The sequence below is a fragment of the Pleurodeles waltl genome, chromosome 4_1 (assembly GCF_031143425.1).
Source record: "Pleurodeles waltl isolate 20211129_DDA chromosome 4_1, aPleWal1.hap1.20221129, whole genome shotgun sequence".
Taxonomy (NCBI): Eukaryota; Metazoa; Chordata; class Amphibia; order Caudata; family Salamandridae; genus Pleurodeles; species Pleurodeles waltl.
Window position 1 is genome coordinate 733,195,195 of NC_090442.1, and position 27,120 is coordinate 733,222,314.

General features: G+C 46.0%; 1 protein-coding gene and 1 long non-coding RNA gene across 2 annotated transcripts in view; one reads left to right on the plus strand and one right to left on the minus strand.

Annotated features, from left to right (window-relative positions):
- The window catches only part of LOC138288093 (collagen alpha-1(VII) chain-like), a 963,348-nt gene that overhangs the window by 168,177 nt on the left and 768,051 nt on the right, over positions 1-27,120 (plus strand). Inside the window, exons 3-4 of the mRNA XM_069229319.1 lie at positions 10,755-10,938; positions 21,377-21,536. Of these exons, the coding sequence (XP_069085420.1) occupies positions 10,755-10,938; positions 21,377-21,536 (344 nt within the window). The remainder of the gene's footprint in view (positions 1-10,754; positions 10,939-21,376; positions 21,537-27,120) is intronic.
- The window catches only part of LOC138288094 (uncharacterized), a 155,845-nt gene that overhangs the window by 14,220 nt on the left and 114,505 nt on the right, over positions 1-27,120 (minus strand). The window contains exon 2 of the long non-coding RNA XR_011202344.1: positions 10,699-10,991. This is a non-coding gene — a long non-coding RNA (uncharacterized lncRNA). The remainder of the gene's footprint in view (positions 1-10,698; positions 10,992-27,120) is intronic.

Below are 27,120 nucleotides of genomic sequence, written 5' to 3' on the forward strand. Positions count from 1 at the left end.
GGGGTAGGGGTGAGAGCAGATGGCGCTGTGTGTAGATGGCGCTGTGTGTGTTACTGGGGTAGGGGTGAGAGCAGATGGTGCTGTGTGCAGATGGCGCTGTGTGTGTTACTGGGGTAGGGGTGAGAGCAGATGGCGCTGTGTGTGTTACTGGGGTAGGGGTGAGAGCAGACGGCGCTGTGTGTGTTACTGGGGTAGGGGTGAGAGAAGATGGCGCTGTGTGTGTTACTGGGGTAGGGGTGAGAGCAGATGGCGCTGTGTGCAGATGGCGCTGTGTGTGTTACTGGGGTAGGGGTGAGTGCTGATGGCGCTGTGTGCAGATGGCGCTGTGTGTGTTACTGGGGTAGGGGTGAGAGCAGATGGTGCTGTGTGCAGATGGCGCTGTGTGTGTTACTGGGGTAGGGGTGAGAGCAGATGGCGCTGTGTGCAGATGGCGCTGTGTGCAGATTGCGCTGTGTGTGTTACTAGGGTAGGGGTGAGAGCAGATGGCGCTGTGTGTGTTACAATGTTTTGAAAAAGGGGGCGGGGTGGTTGTTCCCCCTCTAAGCCCCGCCCCTCTAAGCCCCACCCCCCCCCCGCTGTCACTTCAGTGCGGCCCTCGGCCGCAAACCATACTGCAATTTTGGCCCCCGAGAAGAAGTTTGTGAGTACCCATGCTCTAGATCAAGCCCTTGGAGATTTCTTCTCAAGATGGAAGGCACACAAAGTCCAGTCTTTGCCCTCTTACTCTGGCAGAAGCAGCACTGCAGGAAAGCTCCACAAAGTACAGTCACAGGCAGGGCAGCACTTCTTCCTCAGCTATCAGCTCTTCTCCAGGCAGAGGTTCCTCTTGGTTCCAGAAGTGTTTCTAAAGTCTGTAGATTTGGGTGCCCTTCTTATACCCATTTTAGTCTTTGAAGTCACCTTTCTTCAAAGGGGACTCACACCTACTTGTGAAATCCTGCCTTGCCCAGGCAAGGCCTCAGACACACACCAGGGGGTTGGAGCCGGCATTGTTAGAGGCAGGCACAGTCCTTTCAGATGAGAGTGACCACTCCACCCCTCCCTCCTAGCAGAGATGGCTAATCAGGAAATGCAGGTTACACCCCAGCTCCCTTTGTGTCACTGTCTGGTGTGAGGTGAAAAACAACCAACTGTCAAACTGACCCAGACAGGGAATCCACAAACAAGGCAGAGTCACAGAATGGTTTAAGCAAGAAAATGCTCACTTTCTAAAAGTGGCATTTTCAAACGCACAATCTTAAAATCAACTTTACTAAAAGATGTATTTTTAAATTGTGAGCTCAGGGACCCCAAACTCCACATGTCCATCTACTCTCTAGGGGAATCTACACTTTAATCATATTTAAAGGTAGCCCCCATATTATCCTATGAGAGAGACAGGCTTTGCAACAGTGAAAAACGAAATTGGCAGTATTTCACTGTCAGGACATATAAACCACATTACTATATGTCCTACCTTATCCATACACTGCACCCTGCCCTTGGGGCTACCTAGGGCCTACCTTAGGGGTGCCTTACATGAAAGAAAAGGGAAGGTTTAGGCCTGGCAAGTGGGTACACTTGCCAAGTCGAATTTACAGTGTAAAAATACACACAGACACTGCAGTGGCAGGTCTGAGACATGATTACAGAGCTACTTATGTGGGTGGCACAACCAGTGCTGCAGGCCCACTAGTAGCATTTGATTTACAGGCCCTGGGCACCTCTAGTGCACTTTACTAGGGACTTAACAGTAAAACAAATATGCCAATCATGGAGAACCAATTGCGTACACATTTTAAACAGGAGCACTTGCACTTTAGCACTGGTTAGCAGTGGTAAAGTGCCCAGAGTAACAAAAACAATAAAATCAGAGTCCAGCACACATCAACAACCTGGGGAACAGAGGCAAAAAGTTAAGGGAGACCACGCCAAGGATGAAAAGTCTAACACGTGTCCCCCCCAGCTAAAAGTGGGGAGCAACTACCCAACCTCATGGGAGTTCTCATCACTAAGGCGGAAGAACCTGGACAGACCATCAGCATTGGCGTGCTCTGTACCAGGACGATGTTCCACCGTAAAGTCCATCCCCTGTAGGGAAATGGACCACCTCAACAGTTTTGGATTCTCACCCCTCATCTGCATTAACCATCTGAGGGGCCTGTGGTCGGTCTGAACTCGGAAGTGAGTCCCAAACAAGTAGGGTCTTAGCTTCTTCAGTGCCCAGACCACAGCAAACGCTTCACGTTCTATGGCACTCCACCTACATTCCCTGGGTAGTAACCTCCTGCTAATGAAGGCTACGGGTTGATCTAGGAACTCTTCATTAAGCTGTGAGAGTACTGCTCCAATACCATGCTCTGAGGCGTCTGTTTGCACAACAAACTCCTTGGAGTAGTCAGGTGCCTGTAGCACAGGTGCGGTGCACATGGCAGCCTTCAGGGCATCAAAAGCGTTCTGGCAAGCCTCTGTCCAGATCACTTTCTTGGGTTGCTTCTTAGAAGTCAACTCAGTTAAGGGGGTAACAATGGTACCATATCCCTTAACAAACCTCCGGTAATATCCTGTGAGACCTAAAAAGGCTCTCACTTCAGTCTGGGTCTTGGGAGGCTCCCAAGCCAGAATCGTATCAATCTTAGGCTGTAGGGGTGCCACCTGGCCACTCCCCACCTGGTGTCCTAAGTACACCACAGAACCCTGCCCTATTTGGCACTTGCTCGCCTTAATAGTGAGGCCTGCCTTCTGCAGGGCCTCTAACACTCTCCAGAGGTGTTGCAGGTGTTCCTCCCATGTGGAACTAAACACAGCAATGTCATCCAGGTAGGCGGCACTGAACTCATCCAGTCCTGCCAACACCTGGTTGACCAACCTCTGAAAGGTGGCAGGGGCGTTCTTCATCCCAAAGGGCATCACATTGAAGTGGAAGTGCCCATCTGGGGTAGAGAATGCTGACCTCTCCTTTGCCCCCTCAGTTAAGGCAATCTGCCAGTACCCAGATGTTAAATCAAACGTACTGAGGTACTTGGCAGCTCCTAACCGATCAATGAGCTCATCAGCTCGGGGGATGGGGTGTGCGTCAGTCTTGCTGACCGCATTGAGACCCCGGTAGTCCACACAGAACCTAAGTTCTGGAGTGGCACCAGGAGCAGCAGCCTTTGGGACCAAGACCACTGGGCTGGCCCAAGGACTGCTGGAGTGCTCAATAACCCCTAGGGTTAACATTTTGGAGACTTCCTCCTTAATGCAAGCCCTGACCCTGTCAGTCACCCTGTAAACCTTATGTTTAACAGGTGTACTGTCCCCAGTGTCCACATCATGTGTGCACAGGTGTGTGACTCCGGGGATCAGGGAAAACAGCGAGGCGAAATGTCCCAGCACATGGCGACAGTCCCTCTGCTGTTCCTCAGTCAGGGAGGGGGAGAGGATCACTCCCTCCACAGACCCATCTTTCTCTCCTGCAGACAGGAGGTCAGGAAGAGGCTCACTCTCTTCCTCCACCCCGTCATCTGTCGCTAGGAGCATAGATAGCTCAGTTCGCTCAAAGTGTGGTTTGAGGCGGTTGACATGTAGGACCCTCAAAGGGTTCCTGGGGGATTGCAAGTCTACCAGATAGGTGACCTCGCTCTTTCTTTCCACCACCTCAAAAGGCCCAGTCCACTTATCTTGGAGAGCCCTAGGCTCCACTGGTGCCATGACCCACACTTTTTGTCCAGGCTGAAACTCAACCAGAGTGGCATTCTGGTCTTACCACCGTTTCATATCCTCCTGGCTTGCTTCCAGGTTCTCCTGAGCGAGACTCCTGAAGCGAGCAGTCTGGTTTCTTAGTGCCAGCATGTAGCTAAATACATCCTGGGGTGGTTTACTAGGAGCTTTCTCCAAAGCCTCCTTCACCAGACTGAGCGGTCCCCTCACAGGGTGGCCATAGATGAGCTCAAAGGGGCTAAAGCCAAGTCCCTTTTGAGGCACCTCCCTGTAAGCGAACAGAAGGCATGGCAAGAGGACGTCCCACTTACGCCTCAAGTGCTCTGACAGGCCCTGAATCATGCCTTTCAAGGTGCGGTTGAATCTCTCAACCAGACCATTACTTTGTGGGTGGTAAGGGGTGGTGAACTTGTAGGTTACCCCACACACCTTCCACAGAGGCTTCATATAAGTGGATATGAAGTTTGTACCTCTATCAGATACCACCTCCTTGGGGAACCCCATGCGGGTAAAAACCCCCATCAAGGCACGTCCCACCACGGGGGCAGTGACCGTCCTTAGAGGAATGGCTTCTGGGTACCGCGTGTCATGGTCCACCAAGTCCAGGATGAACCTGTTGCCCATGGCTGTCTTGGGATCCAGAGGCCCCACAATGTCAATTCCTACCCTTTCAAAGGGAGTACTGACTACAGGTAAAGGTTGGAGGGGAGCTTTGCATTTCCCCCCACTCTTGCCACTTGCCTGACAAGTCTGACAAGACCTACAATAAGCAGCTGACTGCTTGTGCATCAAGGGCCAGTAAAAGTGGGAGACAAGCCTCTTATAGGTCTTGTCCTGCCCTAGATGTCCTGCCAAAGGCACATCATGAGCCAAACCCAGTAGGAAGGCCCTGAAGCACTGGGGTACCACCAGCATACGAGCTGACCCAGGCTCAGGAACCTTAGGCTCACTGTACAGGAGGCCATCCTCCCAATAAATCAGGTGAGTACCTGGCGCCTCGCCAGCCGCCTGGGCTGCAGCCTGCTGCTGCAGCCCCTCAAGAGTAGGGCACTCCTTCTGCGCTGTGCAGAATGCTTCCCTGGTGGGTCCCCCTTCCTGCTGCCACTGCGACAGCTCAGGGACCTCCCCCAGTTCAGCCACCTGCTCCCCTGTAGGTTCCGGGGCGTCACCCTCAGGCTCCGCCTCCTCCCGGACCGTGGGAACCTCGGGGGCCGGGTTCCCGCACCCCCTGCCCTTCCTCTTCTTGGCGGTCCCCTGGGCCACTGTTTCAGGCTCCAGGGGCTCTTGACTACCCTGATTGGCTGCCATAGACCGGGTGGATACACATACCCACCCAGGCAGACCCAACATCTCCAAGTGAGACCTGTGTTCCACCTCCTTCCAAGGGGAATCCTCCAGGTCGTTACCTAGCAAACAATCAACAGGCATGGTTGGACTCACAGCTACTTTCCAGGAACCTGAGACCCCCCCCCCATTCAAAGGGAACCTGCGCCACTCTGCAGAGGCGCTCAGAGTTGTCTACCGCAACTACTTGGTGAAGTACCCGGGGATCAATCTGCTCTTCAGACACCAGGTGACTCCTCACTGTAGTCACACTGGCTCCTGTGTCTCTCAGAGCCTCCACCCTCTGTCCATTGATGGTCACCCATTGCCTGTACTTCTTAGTGTTATCAGGCACTAGGTTTCTCTGGACCATCTTACTGTCCCCTAGTGAGACAAGGGTCATTTCTGCTGGTTCCCACCCACCTGAAACCAACTCCTCCCCAAGCGCTACACTGGCCAAACCCTGGGACGGTGCACCAGTGGGTGCCGGTGTACTTTTGGGGCATTTGGGGTCCCCCCTCACATGACCCACCTGGTCACATGCATAGCACTTACGTGGGGGACCACCTGCCACTTGCTTCCCTTTGGACAACCATGGCTTCTTTTCACTGGGGGGTTGGGAATCCTTACCCTGGGAATCAGTTTGGGGCCCTTTAGAGAACTCCCCCTGTTTGCCCTTACCCCCCCTTTTCTTCTGAGAGGGACCCTGCCCACCCTTGGCGTGGTCTCCCCCATACCTGTTTTGGACCCTGGTGCTCTCCCAGCGGTCCGCTTCCTGCGCAAGCTTCCTGGGGTCAGTCAGCTTGCTGTCAATAAGGTGCTGGCGCAGCTCTGGAAAACATAAACTGTACAAGTGCTCCCAAGCAATTAAATTGTAAAGCCCCTCATACGTGTTTACCTTACTGCCCTTCACCCAACCATCCAGTGACCTGCAAAAAGAATCAACACATTCCAACCATGTTTGGGATTCCTTTCACTTGTAGGATCTAAACTTCTCCTTGTTCTGCTCAGGGGTGAGACCATACCTGGTGAGTAAGGCCTCCTTCATGACAGGGTAGGTGAGATCCTGAGCATCCCCTAAGGCTGTCAGTGTGTCCCTCCCCTCTGCCTCAAAATGCTTCCACAGGGCTGCCCCCCAATGAGCTTCAGGGACCAGGTTCATGTGGAGAGCTGACTCATAACCCTTGAACCACAAGTAGATATCATCCTCCCTCTTATAATCCCTCACAAGGTCTTTTGGGATGTGTACCCTTCTCTCAGGCTGCACTGTAGGATTGCTGCCACCATCTCTACTGGACTGGCTTCTATGATCCATCTCTTTCAAGCTAAGCTCATGAGCCATTGCTAACTTCCTCTCCTCAAGGACTAGCCTCCTCTGCTCCAATTGGTACTCCCTTTCTGCCTGTCTGTCCTGTAACTCTTCAGGTGTCAGACCCTTGGAGGATACACTGCTACTTGCCCTAGAGACTCTTTCCCTGGGAATAACAGGCCCCCCCAATATACCATTATGTACTGATTGCTCTCCCTCCTCATCCTCACCCTCCTCCTCATCCTCAGTGTGCCCTCCAGTGCTTCTGGTTGTCACCCAGGCCCTCAGCGCCTTTTTCAGCTCATCCTTCTTGGAAGAGCTCTTAATGGGACAACCAACATTTTTACAAAACTGCTTTAGCTGAGCTGTGTTATAACTATCCAATTGCTTCAGGTCAACAACAGCTTCAACTGGTGCATCTCCAAGTAGAGACATGATAAAAGGTTAAAAGAGTGCAAAGTTCCAAATGCAGAAAAGCAAGTTCTCAAATGAAGTTCCAAAAAAGTCAATCACCGGATCAGCGAAAAAGGAAACTGAATGCAGAGCAAAAACAGTCCAAATAGAGAAAAACAAAAATCACAAGACTAGTAGTATGTGGTCACGTAGTGGTCTGCACTCAAAACAGTAGTGTACACTTAATCACTGTATGTCAAGTACAAATACAAGTCCAAATCCCGTCGCTGCTTCCAATGTTAGAAATGGGGTCTTTGATTGACAGTCAGGTTACCCCCTGTTCAAGCAAGGACCCTCACTCTAGTCAGGGTAAAAGAGAATCACCCTCAGCTAACCCCTGCTTACCCCCTTGGTAGCTTGGCAGAGCAGTAGGCTTTACCTTCAGAGTGCTAGGTGTAAAGTATTTGTACCAACACACACAGTAACTTAATGAAAACACTACAAAATGACACAACACAGGTTTAGAAAAATAGGAAATATTTATCTAAACAAAACAAGACCAAAACGACAAAAATCCACCATACACAAGTCAAGTTATTAATTAAAAATCAAAAAGAGTCTTTAAGTAGTTTTAAAAATACACTAGCGCTGCTAGAGTGAAAATGTACCTGGTGTGCGTCAAAAATAACCCCGCACGGGCGGGTGTGCGTCAAAAATAACTCCGCACGGTGGTACTTGAGTCAAAAATCCAGCCGCACGATGATTTGAAAATCCCGCTGCGCAGGTTGCGATCTTTCAGCCTCCGTCAGCGATGCTGCGCGTCGTTTCTCCTGCTCCGTGCGTCGATTTTTCGGTTGCGTTTCCTGCGAGCGTCGTTTCTCAGCTGCGGAGCCGGCGGCGCGTCGTTTTTTCAGCCGCAGATCGGATTTGCGTCAATCTTTTCCCCGCACGGCGCTCTGTGCGTGGATTTTCTTGTCTTTAGGCTGCCAGCTTCTCCTTTCAGGGTCCCAGGAACTGGATGGGCACCACAGGGCAGAGTAAGAGTCTCTCCAGAGACTCCAGGTGCTGGCAGAGAGAAGTCTTTGCTGTCCCTGAGACTTCAAACAACAGGAGGCAAGATCTAGATGAAGCCCTTGGAGATTTCTTCTCAAGATGGAAGGCACACAAAGTCCAGTCTTTGCCCTCTTGCTCTGGCAGAAGCAGCACTGCAGGAAAGCTCCACAAAGCACAGTCACAGGCAGGGCAGCACTTCTTCCTCAGCTATCAGCTCTTCTGCAGGCAGAGGTTCCTCTTGGTTCCAGAAGTGTTTCTAAAGTCTGTAGATTTGGGTGCCCTTCTTATACCCATTTTAGTCTTTGAAGTCACCTTTCTTCAAAGGGGACTCACACCTACTTGTGAAATCCTGCCTTGCCCAGGCAAGGCCTCAGACACACACCAGGGGGTTGGAGCCGGCATTGTTAGAGGCAGGCACAGTCCTTTCAGATGAGAGTGACCACTCCACCCCTCCCTCCTAGCAGAGATGGCTAATCAGGAAATGCAGGTAACACCCCAGCTCCCTTTGTGTCACTGTCTGGTGTGAGGTGAAAAACAACCAACTGTCAAACTGACCCAGACAGGGAATCCACAAACAAGGCAAAGTCACAGAATGGTTTAAGCAAGAAAATGCTCACTTTCTAAAAGTGGCATTTTCAAACGCACAATCTTAAAATCAACTTTACTAAAAGATGTATTTTTAAATTGTGAGCTCAGGGACCCCAAACTCCACATGTCCATCTACTCTCTAGGGGAATCTACACTTTAATCATATTTAAAGGTAGCCCCCATATTATCCTATGAGAGAGACAGGGTTTGCAACAGTGAAAAACGAAATTGGCAGTATTTCACTGTCAGGACATATAAACCACATTACTATATGTCCTACCTTATCCATACACTGCACCCTGCCCTTGGGGCTACCTAGGGCCTACCTTAGGGGTGCCTTACATGTAAGAAAAGGGAAGGTTTAGGCCTGGCAAGTGGGTACACTTGCCCAGTCGAATTTACAGTGTAAAAATACACACACAGACACTGCAGTGGCAGGTCTGAGACATGATTACAGAGTTAACTATGTGGGTGGCACAACCAGTGCTGCATGCCCACTAGTAGCATTTGATTTACAGGCCCTGGGCACCTCTAGTGCACTTTACTAGGGTCTTAACAGTAAAACAAATATGCCAATCATGGAGAACCAATTACGTACACATTTTAAACAGGAGCACTTGCACTTTAGCACTGGTTAGCAGTGGTAAAGTGCCCAGAGTAACAAAAACAATAAAATCAGAGTCCAGCACACATCAACAACCTGGGGAACAGAGGCAAAAAGGATGAAAAGTCTAACAGTATTTGTAGAGCAAACATCATCAAGGTACATAGATGTAGTAGTGAGTATAGTAAATCTACACTTACTTATCTACACTTACCACAGTATTTTAGAAGTCACATTCTGGCTACAATAATTTGGCACAATATTTTTATGTGCTATATTCTGACATACAACCCTTGCATACGGTGTTAGGGCCCATGTCTTATTAAATGACTGTGATGTCCACCCAGGCATCCAGGTAAAGGACAGAGAGATTAAGGGCATCTTTCTGGCCATCTTGCATTTTAAGACCTAAAGGGTCTTAAGGTCAAACCCTCATCTCCAGTGACCTCTGCCTCATCCTTCTGATCCTCCTCGTGTCACACTGCCCCAAAATTAACTTCTACTTGCTTCACAGCACTGTCATTCTTGCCTCCCTTGTCAGTTACATCACATAGATGCACCACTGTGGCGTCTGATGACGTGTAGGCTGTACTATTATCACTTCTGGGTGGTACTGGTACAGCTCTCCCTGATGTCTCTGGTTATTTTTGGGGTGCACCACTGCCAACCCTAGTCAGAGCTAGCCCTTTTCTCATAAGTTGATATGATATAGTACACAGACAGAAGATGTAAGTTTGATACAGTAATTATGATAGTATGTGCTATTGTAACTCTGTGCCTCACTCACCTGCCAATGCCATACTTTAGCAAAGCTACAAGCATGCTGTGACAGAATAACTTTAAACATCACCCCTGCCAGCAAAAGTCTTCCTAGGTAGCTCACTCAAAAATAATCAACACTCATCCAAATATGCAGAATAGAGTGAGTGGCTACTTATCCTAACACCAGCGAAGCACGCTGAGCCGAGTACGGCGCAGGAAAGTGATTTATAGAAGCTAGCAGAATACAATACAAGCCTTCTGTTGCTTTTCTCAAGTCTGAACCATTAAAAGTATAAATATTCCTCTTGTGGGAATACTAAAGCCGTCTGATTTATGACTCTGTATTTCTTAGATAAGTGTAATTGCAATCTAATGCAGTGATCCTTTTAAGATATGTTTACTCATTGGAATTTTAATGAAGGTATTGATGGAGCTGCTGTAGGTTTTTAATATATCACTTGTGTTGCATAACATATTTTTATTCTTGTATTTTATTGTTTAGTTAGGCGGTAACAAAACTGCCCCAAGGAGGGACAAACGTAAAACATTTATCAATGATAACAATTGATATTTGAACGGAAAGCCCATGCGTGAGTGATAGTGACGGGCGTGCGGTGGGCGTGGTTAAAAGCCCACAGATAGATTACAACAGGCCAGTGCGTTTGCGTGCTCAAACTAAAAACTAAATAAGACCAGATACTGAAAAATATAAAGAGCTCCCAAGACCCTAAAAAGATTATTCTTAAATATTCCATATTTTTCACAGTTTAAAGACTCAATGACATATATTAAATTATTTAATCGAGTGCGGTAGCATCCATTGACGTGTATTAATGCAAGTCCCATACTGTATATAGCAAATTTGATCAGAAGTTGCTTGTACTATACCTGGTGTTATTAACCCCCGTTCTTGTGATATTCTAGAGAGAACAACCACATAGTAACTGAAGATTATAGAAGACAGCAATTGTTACTATCTGTTTACCTGGCATTTTAAATAATTGGTGATTCCATGATATATTCTTTTATATTTGTGTCCAGAGTGCTTCACTGCAGAGATGGCTGACATTTTGTTTCTCGTGGATGAGTCGTGGAGCGTGGGTGAAAGTAATTTCCAGTTAATCAAGGAATTCCTCAGCAGCATCATCAGCTCTTTCCAGAATGTCATCACGGTTGGAAAAGATGGCATCCGCTTCGGAGTTGCATTATATGGGGATGCACCTCGGTAAGTGTTCAGCTTGCATCCCAATTCTCTAGCAGTTTGTCTCAAAATTCTGTCTGCAGATTACAACACAAAATGATGAAATGAGCATCTAATTTGTGAAGAGCGCCTGTGTACACAAATGGACATTATTGACAGATATCGATACCCAGATCCATACGGTATCAGCATTTTCCTGCCAACTGAATATACATACACTTTTCGTGGTCTTCACTTTCTTTTTGCTCTCCCAGTTATCCCTATACTAGGCATGTTTTACAAGCATTTACAAAAAAGGGCCACATACCACAATAACTAAATATTCCTGTTACTTTATGACAGAACACTCCACTGCTAAAAATTTAATTTTTCCCTCACATAGGACACTTTTGTCAACAGAAGTACTACTGAGCAAAGAATGTAAATCTACCTTAACCTACAGAGACAACCAGTATCAGCCGAGGAAGTACATATGTGCTTTGGTACCACCCTCTGGTCTCCGTCATTCCTGAAAACATCAAAACTGACATGCTGAACCTACTGAATCCACACTACTTCAAAACCAGATCAGGCTCTGGGCTGCGATGGAAGCATTTAGAAAGTCATACCCTGGTCCATCAAAATGTGCTGCAATGCTGTACCAATGGAAGACTGTGCACTATACAAGTAGAAATTAGCCATAAATTGAACTTACCTATGTTATGGGAGTTACTAACAGAGAAAACAGAAATCTTTGACATTGCAGCAGTACTAGGGTCTGTTACCTCTAGAATAGAAAAGATATACAAACCACAGTTCTCCACAAATTAAGGGTGCCAAGGACTTGTGACTTCTGGAAGAGGAAAGTAGAAAACTAGAACCAAAGATAGCAAGGTCTTCTCTTTGATTAAAATCCCTCTTTGAAAACGAGATGATAAAGTACTGGACCCCATAAGGAAAGAAATAGGCACAACCCGTTCCGTAGGTGTTCAAGCACCTCCAAAAGAAGTCATAGCTTCCTGAATACCCAACCATTTCATTGGTATAGCCAAATGTGGTCCTTAGGTACAAAGACGTTTTAAGGCATGGGCAAGGTGGGCTGTGGACTAGAACCCCCATATTTAAAGGGCCCCCTCATTTTCTTCGAGCCAGCACAAACTGCCGGCCACTCCTGCCTGAGAAATAGCAAGAGTTAAAGAAAATATCAGTTCTATTCTGGTTTGTTTCCGCAAGCACTCTAACCTTTCAAAGTGCATAGGCCTTGCCTTACTGCAATGGCCTTTACTTTTATTCAACATGTTACACTTACTGTGCAGAAAAGATTGGCACGGTGTGGTCCATGTGTAACTACATTCTCTTTTTGGATCTGCTGCAAGTGGTGTGATCACAGCTTGCTCTCTCCTGGCTATGAATATCTGTTGCTCTCAGCACTGGTAGTGCAGTAAACAAAAGTACCCAACAGCACCATGTACGCAAATGGCTCTGACTTACTAGCTACAGTGCAACAACATAGACTGTGGGTAGAAGGCTTGGTCAGACCACAAGTCTTTCTGCTTTTCTAGCAGGTAAACTACAGGTCATGTGCAGTGTGGCATTATGTACTCTCTCCATGACTGCACCATCCATCTGGAGCAACTGCTGGGCCAGTGCGATCACAGCCTGGTGCCACCTGACAGAGAGTTTCTAGCAGGGACTAGAAAGCACTAAACAAAAAAGGCACCCTCCGTATGCACAGGCTCAAAAGGCGAGACACCAGTCCACAGCACCACATTCAGCGGGCTTGCTCAGGCTGATCATTTTTCTGTTTCTCTGTTGATGGGTTGCCAGAAAGAAATTGTTTTCTTCAGGGTTGGGCCTAGATATAGGGGGTTATTACAACTTTGGAGGAGGTGTTAATCCTTCCCAAAAGTGACGGTAAAGTGACGGATATACCACCAGCCGTATTACGAGTCCATTATATCCTATGGAACTTGTAATACGGTTGGTGGTATATCCGTCACATTTGGGACGGATTAACACCTCCTCCAAAGTTGTAATAACCCCCAATAGGCTGGCCAAGGAAGATGACTGTCAGTGACCGAATCAGAGTTGCCAAGGATGTGAATGAGCTGACGCCCAGTGGTCTATACTGGGTCTTCAATCATAGATGGGTCACACTAGAAATATTCAGGATGACGATGCTTGAAGATGTTCCACAGCCTTTTAAAGGGAACATGCTGCCAAATCTGCATGCCCTGCAGAATTAATTCACTAAATGGTAATTTAAGATCAAATCCGCACCAGGCTGTTCAAAAAATATTCAGTTGTTGTGATTCTTTTTAGGAAAAACGCTGATCATGTACATCCCTCCCTCTGTGTCTGGCTGATGGAGATTCACTACCCACAGGCTAACAAGACACAAACCAAGTGGCACGTGATTGCACAGTAAACATCAAGAAATTGAACTTAAAGTCTAACTTGAAAGCCACCTTCCCAGAAACAAAAAGGGCTATTGCTCTAACTCAACAGAACATAGTCATGTCATTTCTCAAGTAACTCTCCGTTTACCAGCCGCAACATTCGCTTACAGTGAAGAAATTAGAAAGCTACAGAGAATGATGGCATCGTATTTATCTGATACCACATGCCGTATTGCTGCTAAGTCCACTCCATCCTGATTTAACCATCAGTGGACATTAGCTTGTGGGGACTGGCAAGACATCCTGATCTGGAGTTCAATGATGATGCAGTACTTGTGGTGGGACGTCCACACTTCGTATAGGTGATGGGACTTCTCAAGCTCAGGCACACGAGTGACCATAATAACTGACCTATCGTTATGAGGATGGGGCACACATGTATGATCCGAGGTCCAAATCAGCTCAAATCATATGGTGGAGCACTTTTGCTATGTACACCATGTTTGCCGTAAAGAGCGTCATTGGCCGGACAAAAAAATTGCAAGTCAGACAATCTTTAAAAGTCCCCATGGGAGATAGAAATCACATCATTTCAGACCTGTGGTACTCATAGTATGGCCCCTGTGTCGCCAGCGGCCTGGCAGACGTTCCTTGGCGGCCCACGGACCTTGTGGTGTATTCACTATAAAAGCTACACAAGAGCGTCGTAAGCACAACAAAGGGCTGCTGGAGCATGTGTGATAGCAACTTCATTGCTTCACGGGCCCTCTTCTGTGGTTACTGGAGCCGTTGTGACATCACACGCTTGCACTGGTGGGAAGCAAAGGCACTTTAAAAGTCAGCAGACTTTCACGGGCCTTTTGGAAGCGTCCTGCTCCCTACGCCGTCTGCATCCTTTGTCGCACGCAGCCAGCACGCTCCGCCGAAGTGCTCCTGGGACCACCTCCGCAGAAATGTTTTTACAGCCCCAAGACCCGCTTGGCTATTCTCTGGGTATCCCTCACCACCGGTGTCTGGACCGGTACATGCAGAGGCATCGGCAGGGGCAGGGAACGCAAACATGTGAAGGAGGGGGACACTTCAGTCTATGTACGGCTCTGGGAAAAAGGCCTTATAAATCTCCTTCAATCTATGGGTACCTGGTGCAACCTTGCTTTCTTTCTACCAGTATCCTTCGGGGGGAACAATCTTGAGTCTCCACTGTTCTGCCAGTCTCTTCAAATTAGGGTGTTCGCTTCCATCTGTGTAGGTTGTAAGTGAAAGGTAAGTGTAACTTGTGCGTAGCTGGCAAGGTTTCATATTGCTATGTGTGACATTTTCAAAATTTCTGTGTAATTATGAGTGACATTTGAACAACTATGATTGAAAGTTTTTTGCAAGCAAAATCAAACAATGAAGACGAGCGAATCGTAAAAAAATATCGTACTATATAGAGAATCCTATACTCCCGTTGTACACCAGCGCCACCTTGTGGCCTATGATAAACACTGTTTGGAGCTTACCTAGTAACGTGAGAAACTGTAACAAAAAGGTGTTACCACACTTCAGGACTCCAGTGACAATCTCAGGCATTGCGGTGATGCGGGAAAATGACCGGAAATGCATTATTCAAATGCGAGATGCCTGACACTTGGCAGGGCTGCTTTTGTGACTAACATAGGATGAGTGTGACTTTCACTGGATGAGTGTGTGGGCCTGTGCACATGTCTGCCTGAGTGCAGCAGGGATACCATTTTGACTTCCCTACGTGTTTATACCAGTACAAAATAGGTGGGTCTATAGTGAGGCTGCCAAAGACTTTTGTTAAACTGGGACCTTGCACAGGAAGATGTATTCATTCTCTCTATGTGTTTATGTAAATGATTACAGTGCCCTCTGTGGAGGGTGTGCCCGACTCTCCTCTCCCCCCCACTAGAATGCTCTTAGTTCACCCTTCTTCCTGCCTTGTCTGTGTCACAAAGGCTTTAGCCCACTGTCCAAGCCAAAGACTTATTCCTAACTAAACTGGTTGGATACAGTTCAGGGAAGACTCCAGTAGACACTACACCTTGACATACACTGACCATTCAGAGGAAATTTAATCTGATCAGAGGGCTCCCCTAAAATTCCAACAGCTCATACAAGTAGATTGGCAAGCTCTGTCGGTAAAGGCCGGCTTCTCTGTCCAGTATAGTTTTCCCGAAATTCCTGCACACCAAACGAGCTTTAAAAACACTTAGACCCAGAAATGGAGGCTGTTTGACAGCTGCCTTCCTTCCAGGCAGGGGACAGCGCTTGGACTAAGAACCCCACTAGAAATATTGGGGAATACCTTAGGGGACGAAGAGCCATGCATGCTGTGGCGAGGAGTGCTAGAGTATGCCCTGAAGGGAGACCCTGCCAAGAAAAGACAACCATCTGCTCAGTTGTTTCCAAGATCCTGTGAGAGCATCATGAAGCCTGAGCTACTCCAGAAACCCCTGTATGGCTATTGTGCCCCGGCCTTCCCCAGCCTGGTACTAGTATGTGGGACTTTCAATATCCCCTCTTTCCTGCTCCAGGTAGATGAAACCTGGTGCAGGTGCCTGGCATAGAGGTTTTCGATGCCCCCTTGCCTACTTGCCCCTGTATGGCCATAATGTGGGTGCGACTAACCCTCCTCAATGCTTATCGTATTATACCCCCACTCATTACATTTTGCCCCTTTCTGTTGCAGGTGCCCGGTGTGTGTCTTAGTTGCTGAATAAATGGATTGCCAAAAGAAAACAATCAATTCTGCGGCACACCAGTCTTTGACACTCCTTTTATTTGGCAAACTAAATAGTTGCTGTTATTCCCCAACGTACAAGCACGTTGTTTGTGCAGACCTGCACTGAATACACCTTTGGGCAGAAAGGTAAATATTGGTGTTTATTCTGGGGCAGATACGATGAGTGGCATTCCTCTTCAAGGTTGCAAAATATCCTTGAATGCCTCACCCTGTGGTGCGTTAAAAAGTATTTGCATTTGTGCTCTTGGCAAGAAATTGTTTTCATTAGAAGTTATTGCAGAAACCACCATTATTACTTGTGCTGCACATAATCAGGTATTGATAAACATCTGTCTTCTGTTTCTACTTTTCAAGCTTCTAATAACATATGAGAAGACTGAGGCTGGCTAACATGCTTGACTTTCAATGCACATCTTGATTTTAGGACACATTTCAATTTGGTTACTTTGACTGTTTCATGCAATAATTAGTTTAATGAACTACTTTAGTAGCATTACTTCACTGCTCATCCGATCCTTGGACTGTCTCTGGAGAGCGCATTGAGAGCAATGGGTCAGGTATGTCAAATAAGTGGGCTTCTATGTGAAAGTGTGTGGATGAGGAGTACAACTGCTGAAATATTGCTGTGGCAAGAAATGCGTGTATGTGTATATATATATATATATATATATATATATATATATATATATATATATATATATATGTATATATATATATATAGACATACACATATATATACACACACACACACACACATATATATATATATGTATATATATATTAGTTTGGTTTTCTGGCATTTCGTGCACAGTTAATTTCCATTGCTGTGTGACCTAGCGCGCTGAAAAAAATAACAATCTCTCAAAAGGGGCCCACTTACCATTCATTGGCCTCATTATCACTGTATGATGCCTAGCAAGTTGCAAGCATAATTGCAAAAAATCCTTTTTATAACATGCTTCTCTGGGAATGGACAAATGCCAGCATGTGTGTTAACAATTGCATGTTTATTCACGGTGTGCATCCTTTCCTTTTTACACATCACTTTGTATGTTTAAACAAAACATTACTTTGGTGTTGCTCACAGAGGTCTGTAGCAAGATGCTGTGTCGGTCCATCGGTTGTGAGCCGGTGTCGGTCCATTGGTCATGAGGGGAAAATCTGATTCCTGAGCCTTGGTACTCATTGGACAGTCACAGACCCGTCTGAGAGCTCTGCAATGGCCTATGGTCCAGTTACCAAGCCTTGCAAGTGACCCAGATCCATACAGAGTGAACACAGGACATTCCAGGCAGCATGGGAAGAAGAGTACTTGTTTGTCGAATGGCCTAAAGAGAAAGCCACCTGTTTGCTTTGCAAAGGGAAAGTAAATGTTCTTAAGAGATATAACCTAGGACGGCACTACAAAACTTGAGAAGCAGGATACACTGAGAACTACCCATTACTCTCAATACTGTGTTCAGCAAAAGTGGCATTGTTAAAGCAATTGCTTCTTTCCCAGCAGAAGCTCTTCCTTTGCCAAATGAAGGAATCTGAGGCTGTTACGGAAGCACCATTATTCAAAATATGTTACTTTCTTGCCAAACATAAGAAGCCATTCTTGGAGGCAGAGCTGGTGAAGAAATGTTTCCTTTCAGCAGCTGATATTTTGTTTGAAAACTATAGCAACAAGGCCAGCATTTTAAAATAAATTGGTGCATTGCAGCTATCGGATTCCACTTGTGCACGCAGAATAGAGGCAATGGGTAAAAATGTCCAGGAGCAGGTGACCAAATGAGTCAGAGAGTCACCATTCTTCAGCGTTGCCATGGATGAGTCCACAGATCTAAGCGATGTGGCCCAGTTATTAGTCTGGGAGAGGTATTTGGACCAATCGTTTCATCCCAAAGAAGAGGTGCTATGCATTCTACCACTGCAAGGGCACACAAGAGGAGAAAATATACTGGACAGTATCTCCAACTACTTTGAAACTCATCACATAGCACCGGACATTCTTGTCAGCATCACAACAGATGGGGCTTCTGCCATGGTAGGCCATGACAGAGGGTTTGTATTTCTGTGAAAAAAGATGCTCACTGGACAGATTGTGATAGACTACCACTGCATTATTCTTCAGGAAGTTTTGTGTGCAAAATGAAAGCACAGAGAATAACGTCCTAAAACGTGCAGTGAAAATTGTTAATTTTATTTGTGCCAAAGCCCTTAACCAAAGACTTTTTGAAGCTATGCTGCAGGATTCTGAAGCTGAATATACAGACCTACTGATGCATACTGAAGTGCGATGGCTAAGCAAAGGGAAGGTTCTGGAGCAGTTCATTGCTTTGCTTCCTGAAATTGAACACTTTGTGAACAATAGAGGTCAATCATTCTAAGAAGTAAAGGAGTTGGAATGGCTTTTAATGCTCCATTTTCTTTCAGATCTTTTTGCACACTTCAATACTCTCAATTTGATGCTGCAAGGCAAACAACAGCTTGTGTGCTCGATGATGAATGGTATTTACTCATTTGAAAGTAAGCTTGTGCTATTCAATAATTGGATGTTGCTGACTTCACCCACTTTCCAAAACTGTTGGCTGTAACTCAGAGGTTTTCAAATGCAAAAGAAATGCTGCCCACACCTGGTGAATGTCTTGATTACATTTCTGGGGAGATCAAACGGCGATTTTCTCAATTCAGAGCCCTCACCCCTCAGTTCAGGCTGGTTGAAAACCCCTGGATGGTGAGTGCACGAAATCTTGAAATTGATGAACTTATTGGCATGAAAAGGGCGCAAGAACAAATGGAGCTGATAGATATGCAGCACAATTGAGCTCTCAAAGCATCTTTTTTGGAGCAGTACCAGAAGAATTCTGTACCATTGTGCCTTCTGACACATTTCCTGTTCTTTTTACAGTGGCCCAGAAAGTAATTTGTATGTTTGGGTCAGCATATGCTTGTGAAAGTTTGTTTTCCACAATTGGACTGTTGAAGAGTAACCTCAGAAATAAGCTAACAGATCTTACATCTGGATCAGCTCATAAGGCTTGCAGTTTCTGACATAGTACCAGATTACAGGACACTAATAGGAGACATGAAGTGTAAAATAAGTTCTGGTATATTTTCCTTTTACACACCTGTTTTTCGGACTCAGACACACCTGTGCTGCATTGGGCATGTGCTAAATATCCTGTTAAGAAGGATTACCATGCAATGCCTTTTAAAGTTGCTATTGTCTGATAATAAAAATGTTTCACAAAACGTCCTCCTTGTAGCTTTGTAGTTATATCTGGCTTCAAAGTACAGCACTGTCTAGCAACGTTTTGAAAGGGGGTATTTTTGGGTGACCCCCCCCCCCTCAGGCACCCCACACAACCCCGCCCCACTTGCCACTCTATCGGTCCGCCCCTCAGCCACAAACCATACTGTAATTTTGGCCCCCAAGAAAAAGTTTGTGAGTACCCATGTCTTAGAACGATCATTTTGCAACAAGAGACATCATCATTTGTCACAGCTGCACATCCAAGGTAGCAACAGTAGACATCCAATGGCAATGCTTCTTTCATCAGTTGGTAAAAGGAACTTGATTACAGTTTTTACCAGAACCACTAATATTGAAAGTAGTGAGGGGAAGTAAACAGTTTGACAGGAATATGGTTGATGTGAATATAGTTGGTGTGAAAGGAAGCAGAAAGGCCCACAAGTAAATTATGAAACTCATTGAAATTGGAAAGGATTTATCGTATTGTCTTTGGTACATAATGTGTCAACAGTAGAATGGGAGATAAAACATAATTTATCTTGCATCCTCCACATATGAATCAAAGGGTTACCTTATGTCCAAAATGTAGATTACCTTATGTTTCAGTAAAGGTACATTTGTCAACATTAACAGGAGGAGAGAACAAACGATCTGACAGCTAGAGGCGCAATATTTCAAAACCTTTTATGTACCAGTAGCTACTCCAAGTAAGGATTGTAATGTAGTGCATTCTGAGTCCATCAGCTGAATTTATCCACAATGCAACAACAAGGTATTATTACGGATTGTTGCTTATTTCATTGTGAATTTTTAAAAAACATCAGATATTTACTCCTGTGGGTTCATTTCAAAGTTTCCAGTATGTTGCAGACCTTTCTTAAATTTCACAAAGAATTGCTGGTGTACTGTGGAAATCTGTGACAGTGCACATTTCCCTGGATTAATTCAGTAATTCTTTTGCAAACTCAATGCTGGGGGGGGGCATGGGGCGGCTGAGGGGAGTATGGAGTGGGGGGCTTTCCTGTCCTATTCACAAGTGTGGCAGGTTTAGTGAGATGCCTTCCCAGCAGGGTCATGCACGTGTTACGTATTCAGGCTTTGATAAATGTTAGGTCCCAATAAGGAGCTTGAGTCGAATAAACTTTAGGGGGGCGCTTCACTGGTGGCACAAGACACAGTGGCGTAACAAAGGCCCTCATGGCCCCCGCGGTGAGGGGGCGGGGGCAAGCTCCTGGGGCTCCCCTTAGCACAGTACACTGTGCTCGGGCGGCAGGCTCTTGACTGGGTCTAGGGGGTGAGGGTCCCCCCTCCAGGTACTTGCTGGGGAGGGGGGTAGGGGGGGTTACACTTTAGTTACACCACTGATAATACAACCCAAGGGCAAAGTATGCTGGACTTTTCTTTGAATTCTGGAACTTGTAATCTTGTTTGTTCCATTATAACAGAGACCTAAAAGTCCCGGAATTCAAAGGGAGTTCAATCAGTGACTCCGGGGCTAGGGAATACCTTTTAGGTAAGTATAGCGAAGACGCTGTTGGTTTACATAACTTGTAGTTTTACAAACGTGTGGAATAAAGATTGCAGACGGCCATTATAAATTGCAAAGCGTCAAGGACTTTTACTTTAGCATTCTGTTGCTAAGCATGCCTTTCCTGTTTTTTTAGATTTCCCATTGGATTTGCCAAGAATTCATGAGATCTCCTGTAAAGAACAAAATGATAGTTTTTCAAAGCAACATCATGCTGTCTGTACTTTTTCAAGTAATTGCACGTAATTCTTAGCTCTTTTCTAGCAAAAGCCTATGAAAAAAGTTTTATTTGAAATCTTTTTTAGAGCCTAACACCCTCGAACTGTCAAGTCGCAGATGAAATATCACAGGCTTACAGGGAATATTATTAGTAAGACTTTAAGGGCCAGATGTAGCAAACGTTTTTACCCATTCTGTGTCTATGGAGAAAAGTGTTCGTACATATGGCCCTAAGTTATTTCATGAGAAATGTCAGGGGCTCCCTTGGAGCTCTGCTCCCTCTGGAAGTGTCAATCACCCAGACTTCAGATCATCCCACTCTGATTTGTGCATCTCCATTTTGTTTGCAGGATGAGTATGGAGTTTTCAGACTACGTCACTATTGAGGAGGTGCTGCTGGCAGTGCGCAACCTTGTCTATGGAGGGGGAAACACAAGGACTGGCGATGCCCTGGCTTTCCTTGCAAATACTGTGTTCGACCCCTCCATTTCACGAGAGGAGGCTGCCAAGGTGAGCGAACGCTGGGGTTTGTGACTGCGTTGTTTCCTGTGAATTTCTTTTAACTCTTTGCTACTAGTTCCAACAGAGTTATAGGGCCTGATTACAACTTTGGAGGAGGTGTTAATCCGTCCCAAAAGTGACGGTAAAGTGACAGATATACCACCAGCCGTATTACGAGTCCATTATATCCTTTGGAACTTGTAATACGGCTGGTGGTATATCCGTCACATTTGGGACGGATTAACACCTCCTCCAAAGTTGTAATCAGGCCCATAGTGTTAAAAATCATATGTTTTACTTGGTATTTCAGGACGTAACAGTTGCTCTTCCACTTACATCTTTAATTAAATCATCAATGTTATTTAGCTTAATAATGTGACATAATTAAAGAAACCTTTTTGTAAGATTATTTTATAATCTTAAGTAGAATGACATCTAAACCAAAATGCCATTGTGAAATGAAATGATTTTCTCTGAATGTGGATATCAGAAGTAGGAGATTTATGATGTGTAATCTGGTGGCTTCAATTTGGAGATTTTACCGCGAAATTCTATGGACTTTTCTGTGTTAAAAAATGTTCCCTGTAATTGCTTTCATCATTATTTGGGGTTTCTGTTAGAGCATAAAAAACTTTACACAACAAAAAACAATATTCCCAGTCATGAGTCATATCAGTTAAATGTAGCTAATAAGCCTAAACAGCTGATGTTATTCATTCCATTCAGGCCTATAAAACAACCCTCGTCTTTTAATCTTTGTAATGGTTATATTAATCTCAGAGTTTCACAATTTATCAGGAAGGAAGCCCCTTCGACTTGAATCGCTTTTTAGGTACGGCCTGCTGACAGCGCATGTGCTGTCACCTTGCGAGGAGGATTGTTTAGTATAGGGGGCTTATAGCCCACCCATTGCTTACCATTCATTGGCTTTATTGTCACTCTTATGTGCTGCATCCTAATTGGCTAGTGCTTGCTGATGACAATTCGTGTTCTTTTGTTCAGAGCATAGATGAAGTAATGATTGATTTAGATTGATCAATTTCTTTCCACTGTTCATCCACTGCTCACTGTGATTCAAGTTCTATTTTCTTTATTTTTATATCTGTGTTGCCTTTTCCTCTCCCTCCTGCCCTTACTTCTTCCCTGCATCAGATGTTTATATAGATCCTTAGTTGAGATAATTAGTAACACGTTATATTGTATTAAAATGGCTTTTATATAGCCTTTTCCTCCCAACTCTACCTTGCTTCGTCTCTGCATCAGATGTTTACATAGGTCATAGATCAAAATAATTGGTAACATATTGTATTGTATTTGCATTTATATAGCACTTACTAGCAAGCGGCTAGTAAGTGCTGCATGAGGCTTTGTAGCACTCCATGGCAATTCAGCGACAACTCAGGCAGCCTTCCATACCATACAATTGACACTCCGCTCCACACCATGCCACACCATGCCACTCCACTCTCTTCAGCTCTACTCTACTCCACTCCACATGACTTCTATCCGCGACACACAATTCCACTCCACTCCACTCCATGACACACAAAGCTGCTCCACTCCACACAATGCAACTCCATGCCACACAATGCCACTACACTCAACACCAATCCACCCCACACAGTCATTCCATTCCACGTCACACAATGTCATTCTACTCCACTTCACATCACACTGTCACTCCACTCTACTCCATGTAAAGCCACACCAATCCAAGCCACACAATGCTACTCCACTCCTCTCCGCACAATGCAACTTCTCTATACATAATCCCACTGCACATCACACAATGCCAATCCTCTCCACACACTGCCACCCTACTCCATGCCACACAATGCCACTCCAAACCACACATTGACACTCCACTATTCTTAATGCCACTCCACTCCCTGACACTGCACTCCATACACTACCACTCCGTTCCCTGCCACACAGTGCTACTCCACTCAACTGTTCTCCACTCCACTCAATGCCACTCCACTCAGCGCATCTCCACTCCACTCCACTCCACTCCACTCAAATCCATTCCACTTCACTCAAAGCCACTCTACTCCATGCCACACAATGCCACTCCACTCCATAAAACGCCATTCCATTACACTCCACTCAGTGCCACATAATACCTCTCAAAGCCATGCCACACAATCCCACTCCACTCAGTGAGGCTTTCCTTCACTCCACATCACACACTATCCACTCTGTACCACACAATCCAACTCCACATAATGTCACTCCATTCCAATCAGTGTGATGTGACTCTACTGCCCACAATGCCACTCCACACAATACCACACTACTCCAGTCCAGTCCACACAGTGCCATGCCACACAATGCCACTCCCCTACACAAAATGTAAATCCACTCCACTCGATACCACACAGTGCTACTCCATGCCACACAATGTCACTCTACTCAATGCCACGCCGCTCAGTGCCACTCCACTTAAAGCCACTCTACTCTACAGTGCCATTTCTCTCCACTCCATACTCTGCCACTCCACAAAATACCACTGCACACCACATGATGCCACTCCATGCTACCCAGTGGCACTCCACACCACACATTGCCAGTGTGGACATCACACAATGTCAGTGCACACAGTGCTATTCTGTTTCATGCCACACAATACCACTCCACACCAAACAATACCACTCCATGCCATGCCACCCAATGCCACTCCACTTCAAGCCACACATGTCACACAATCCCATTCTACTCAACACAATGCCACTCCACGTCACACAACTCCATAAAATGCCACGCCTTTCCTCACCACACACTGCCGCACCTCTTCACACAATGTCACTCCACTCCATTCCACACAATGCCACATCACTCATGTTAGAAAAGGGGTCTTTGGTTGACAGTCAGGTTACCCCCTTTACAAGCAAGGACTGTCACTCTAGTCAGGGTAAAGGACAATCACCCTCAGTTAACCCCCGCTCACCCCCTTGGTAGCTTGGCACAAGAAGGCAGTCTTAACTTCAGAGTCTAGGTGTAAAGTTTTTGTACTAACACACACAGTAACTCCGCGAAAACACTGCAAAATGACACAACACAGCTTTAGAAAAATAGGAAATATTTATTTAAACAAAACAAGACCAAAACAACAACAATCCAATATACACCAGTCAAGTTATTATTTTTAAATGCAAATGAGTCTTAAATCCTTTTATAAACAGTAAAAACACTATTAGCGTTGAAAAGTACCTCAGTAGCGTCAAAATAACACACACGGGCGAGTGTGCGTCGAAAAAAGGTTAGTGATGGGTCAATTTCTTACCCTCAAGCGAGACAGTGCGTAGTTTTTCCTCCTCCAGTCGGGTCGGCGTGCATCATTTTTCCTCTCTGCAGGAGAGTGATGTGCGATCCGGGCAAGCACTTGGGTCCAGGCAGGTTTTGCATCATTTTTCCGCGCCCAGCAAGGTTTGCGTATAAAATCCTGCTGCACGGTATCAGCAAAACCGCACTATGTGGGTTGCAACATTATCAGCCTCCGCCAGTGGGTGTTGCGCATCGTTTCTTGAGCTGTGTGCATCAATCTTCCAGCCATGATGCCGGTGGAGTGTCAATTTCTGCTGCGAAGCAGGCGGCGCGTCATTTTTCAGCCGCATCTCAGAAGGTGAGTCGATATTTACCCTGTACGGTGGTCTGTGCCCGGATTTTCAGTCTTGGTCTGCCAGCTTCACCTTCCAAGGCCCCAGGAACTGGATAGGGCACCACTTGGCAGGGCAGGAGTCTCAGGAGAGAGTCCAGGTGTGGCAGCAATAGTATTTGATGGCTCTGAGACTTCAACAACAGGAGGCAAGCTCAGGACAAGCCCTTGGAGATTTCTTCACAAGCAGGAATGCACAACAAAGTCCAGTCTTTGTCCCTTGCACAGGCAGAAGCCAGCAACTGCAGGATAGCTCCACAAAGCACAGTCACAGGCAGGGCAGCACTTCTCATCAGCTCTTCTCCAGGCAGAGGTTCCTCTTGATGTCCAGAAGTGATCTCATTTTCAGGGGTTTGGGTGCTCTTCTTATACACATTTTGGCCTTTGAAGTAGGCCTACCTCAAAGGAAAGTCTCTCTTGTTTGTGAAATCCTGCCTTGCCCAGGCCAGGCCCCAGACTCACAGCAGGGGGTTGGAGACTGCATTGTGTGAGGGCAGGCACAGCACTTTCAGGTGTAAGTGACCCCTCCTCCTAGCACAGATGGCTCATCAGGATATGCAGGGTACAACCCAGCTTCCTTTGTGTCACTATCTAGAGAGAGGTGCAAACAGCCCAACTGACAAACTAACCCAGACAGGAAATCCACAAACAGACAGAGTCACAGAATGGGTTAAGCAAGAAAATGCTCACTAAAGTGGTATTTTCAAACTCACAATCTCAAAACCAACTTTACCAAAGGGTGTATTTTTAAATTGTGAGTTCAGAGACCCCAAACTCCACATGTCAATCTCCTCCCAAAGGGAATCTACACTGTAATCATATTTAAAGGTAGCCCCCATGTTAACCTATGAGAGGGATAGGCCTTGCAACAGTGAAAACCGAATTTGTCAGTATTTCACTGTCAGGACATATAAAACACATTAGAATATGCCCTACCTTAAACATACACTGCACCCTGCCCATGGGGCTATCTAGAGCTTACCTTAGGGTTGTCTTACATGTAAGAAAAGGGAAGATTTAGGCCTGGCAAGTGGGTACACTTGCCAAGTCGAATTGGCAGTTTAAAATTGCACACACAGACATTGCAGTGGCAAGTCTAAGACATGATTACAGGGCTACTAATATAGGTGGCACAACCAGTGCCACAGGCCCACTAGTAGCATTTGATTTACAGGCCCTGGGCACCTCTAGTGCACTTTACAAGGGACTTACTAGTAAATAAAATATGTCAATCATAGATAAACCAAACAACAATACGATTTATACAGAGATCATATGCACTTTAGCACTGGTTAGCAGTGGTAAAGTGCTCAGAGTTCAAAAGCGAACAAAAACAGGTCAGAATAAATAGGGGGCAGGAGGCAAAAAGATTGGAGATGACCCTGCAAAGGAAAAAAGTCCAACAACTCAGTACCACCCCATACTACACTGTACTGCTGCACTCCATGACACACAAGGCCACTCCACTCCACATTAAACAATGCCACTCCACTCCACAACACACAATCCTACTCCACGCCTCACAATGCCACTGCATGCCACACAGTGTCATTCCACCTAATGATCCAGAATGCCACTCCACACAAAGGCACTTCACACAAGGGCACTTCCCTCTACTCCACATTCCACTCCACCCACTCTACTCAATGCCACTCCACTCCACTTAGTGCTGCGCCTTGCCACACAATTTCACTCCACTCAAAACTACTCGATGCCACACAGTTCCACTCCACTCAGTGGCACTTCAGTCCACATACTTCCACTCCACTTGATGCCACTCTAGTCCACCCAATTCCACTTCACTCAGTGCCAGTCCATGTCATACAATGCCACTCCACTCCATGTCACACCACACAATGCCACTCATTGCCACACAATGTCACTCCCCTCCATTCAATTCAATGTCACCCAATGACAGCCCACTCAATGCCATTTCAC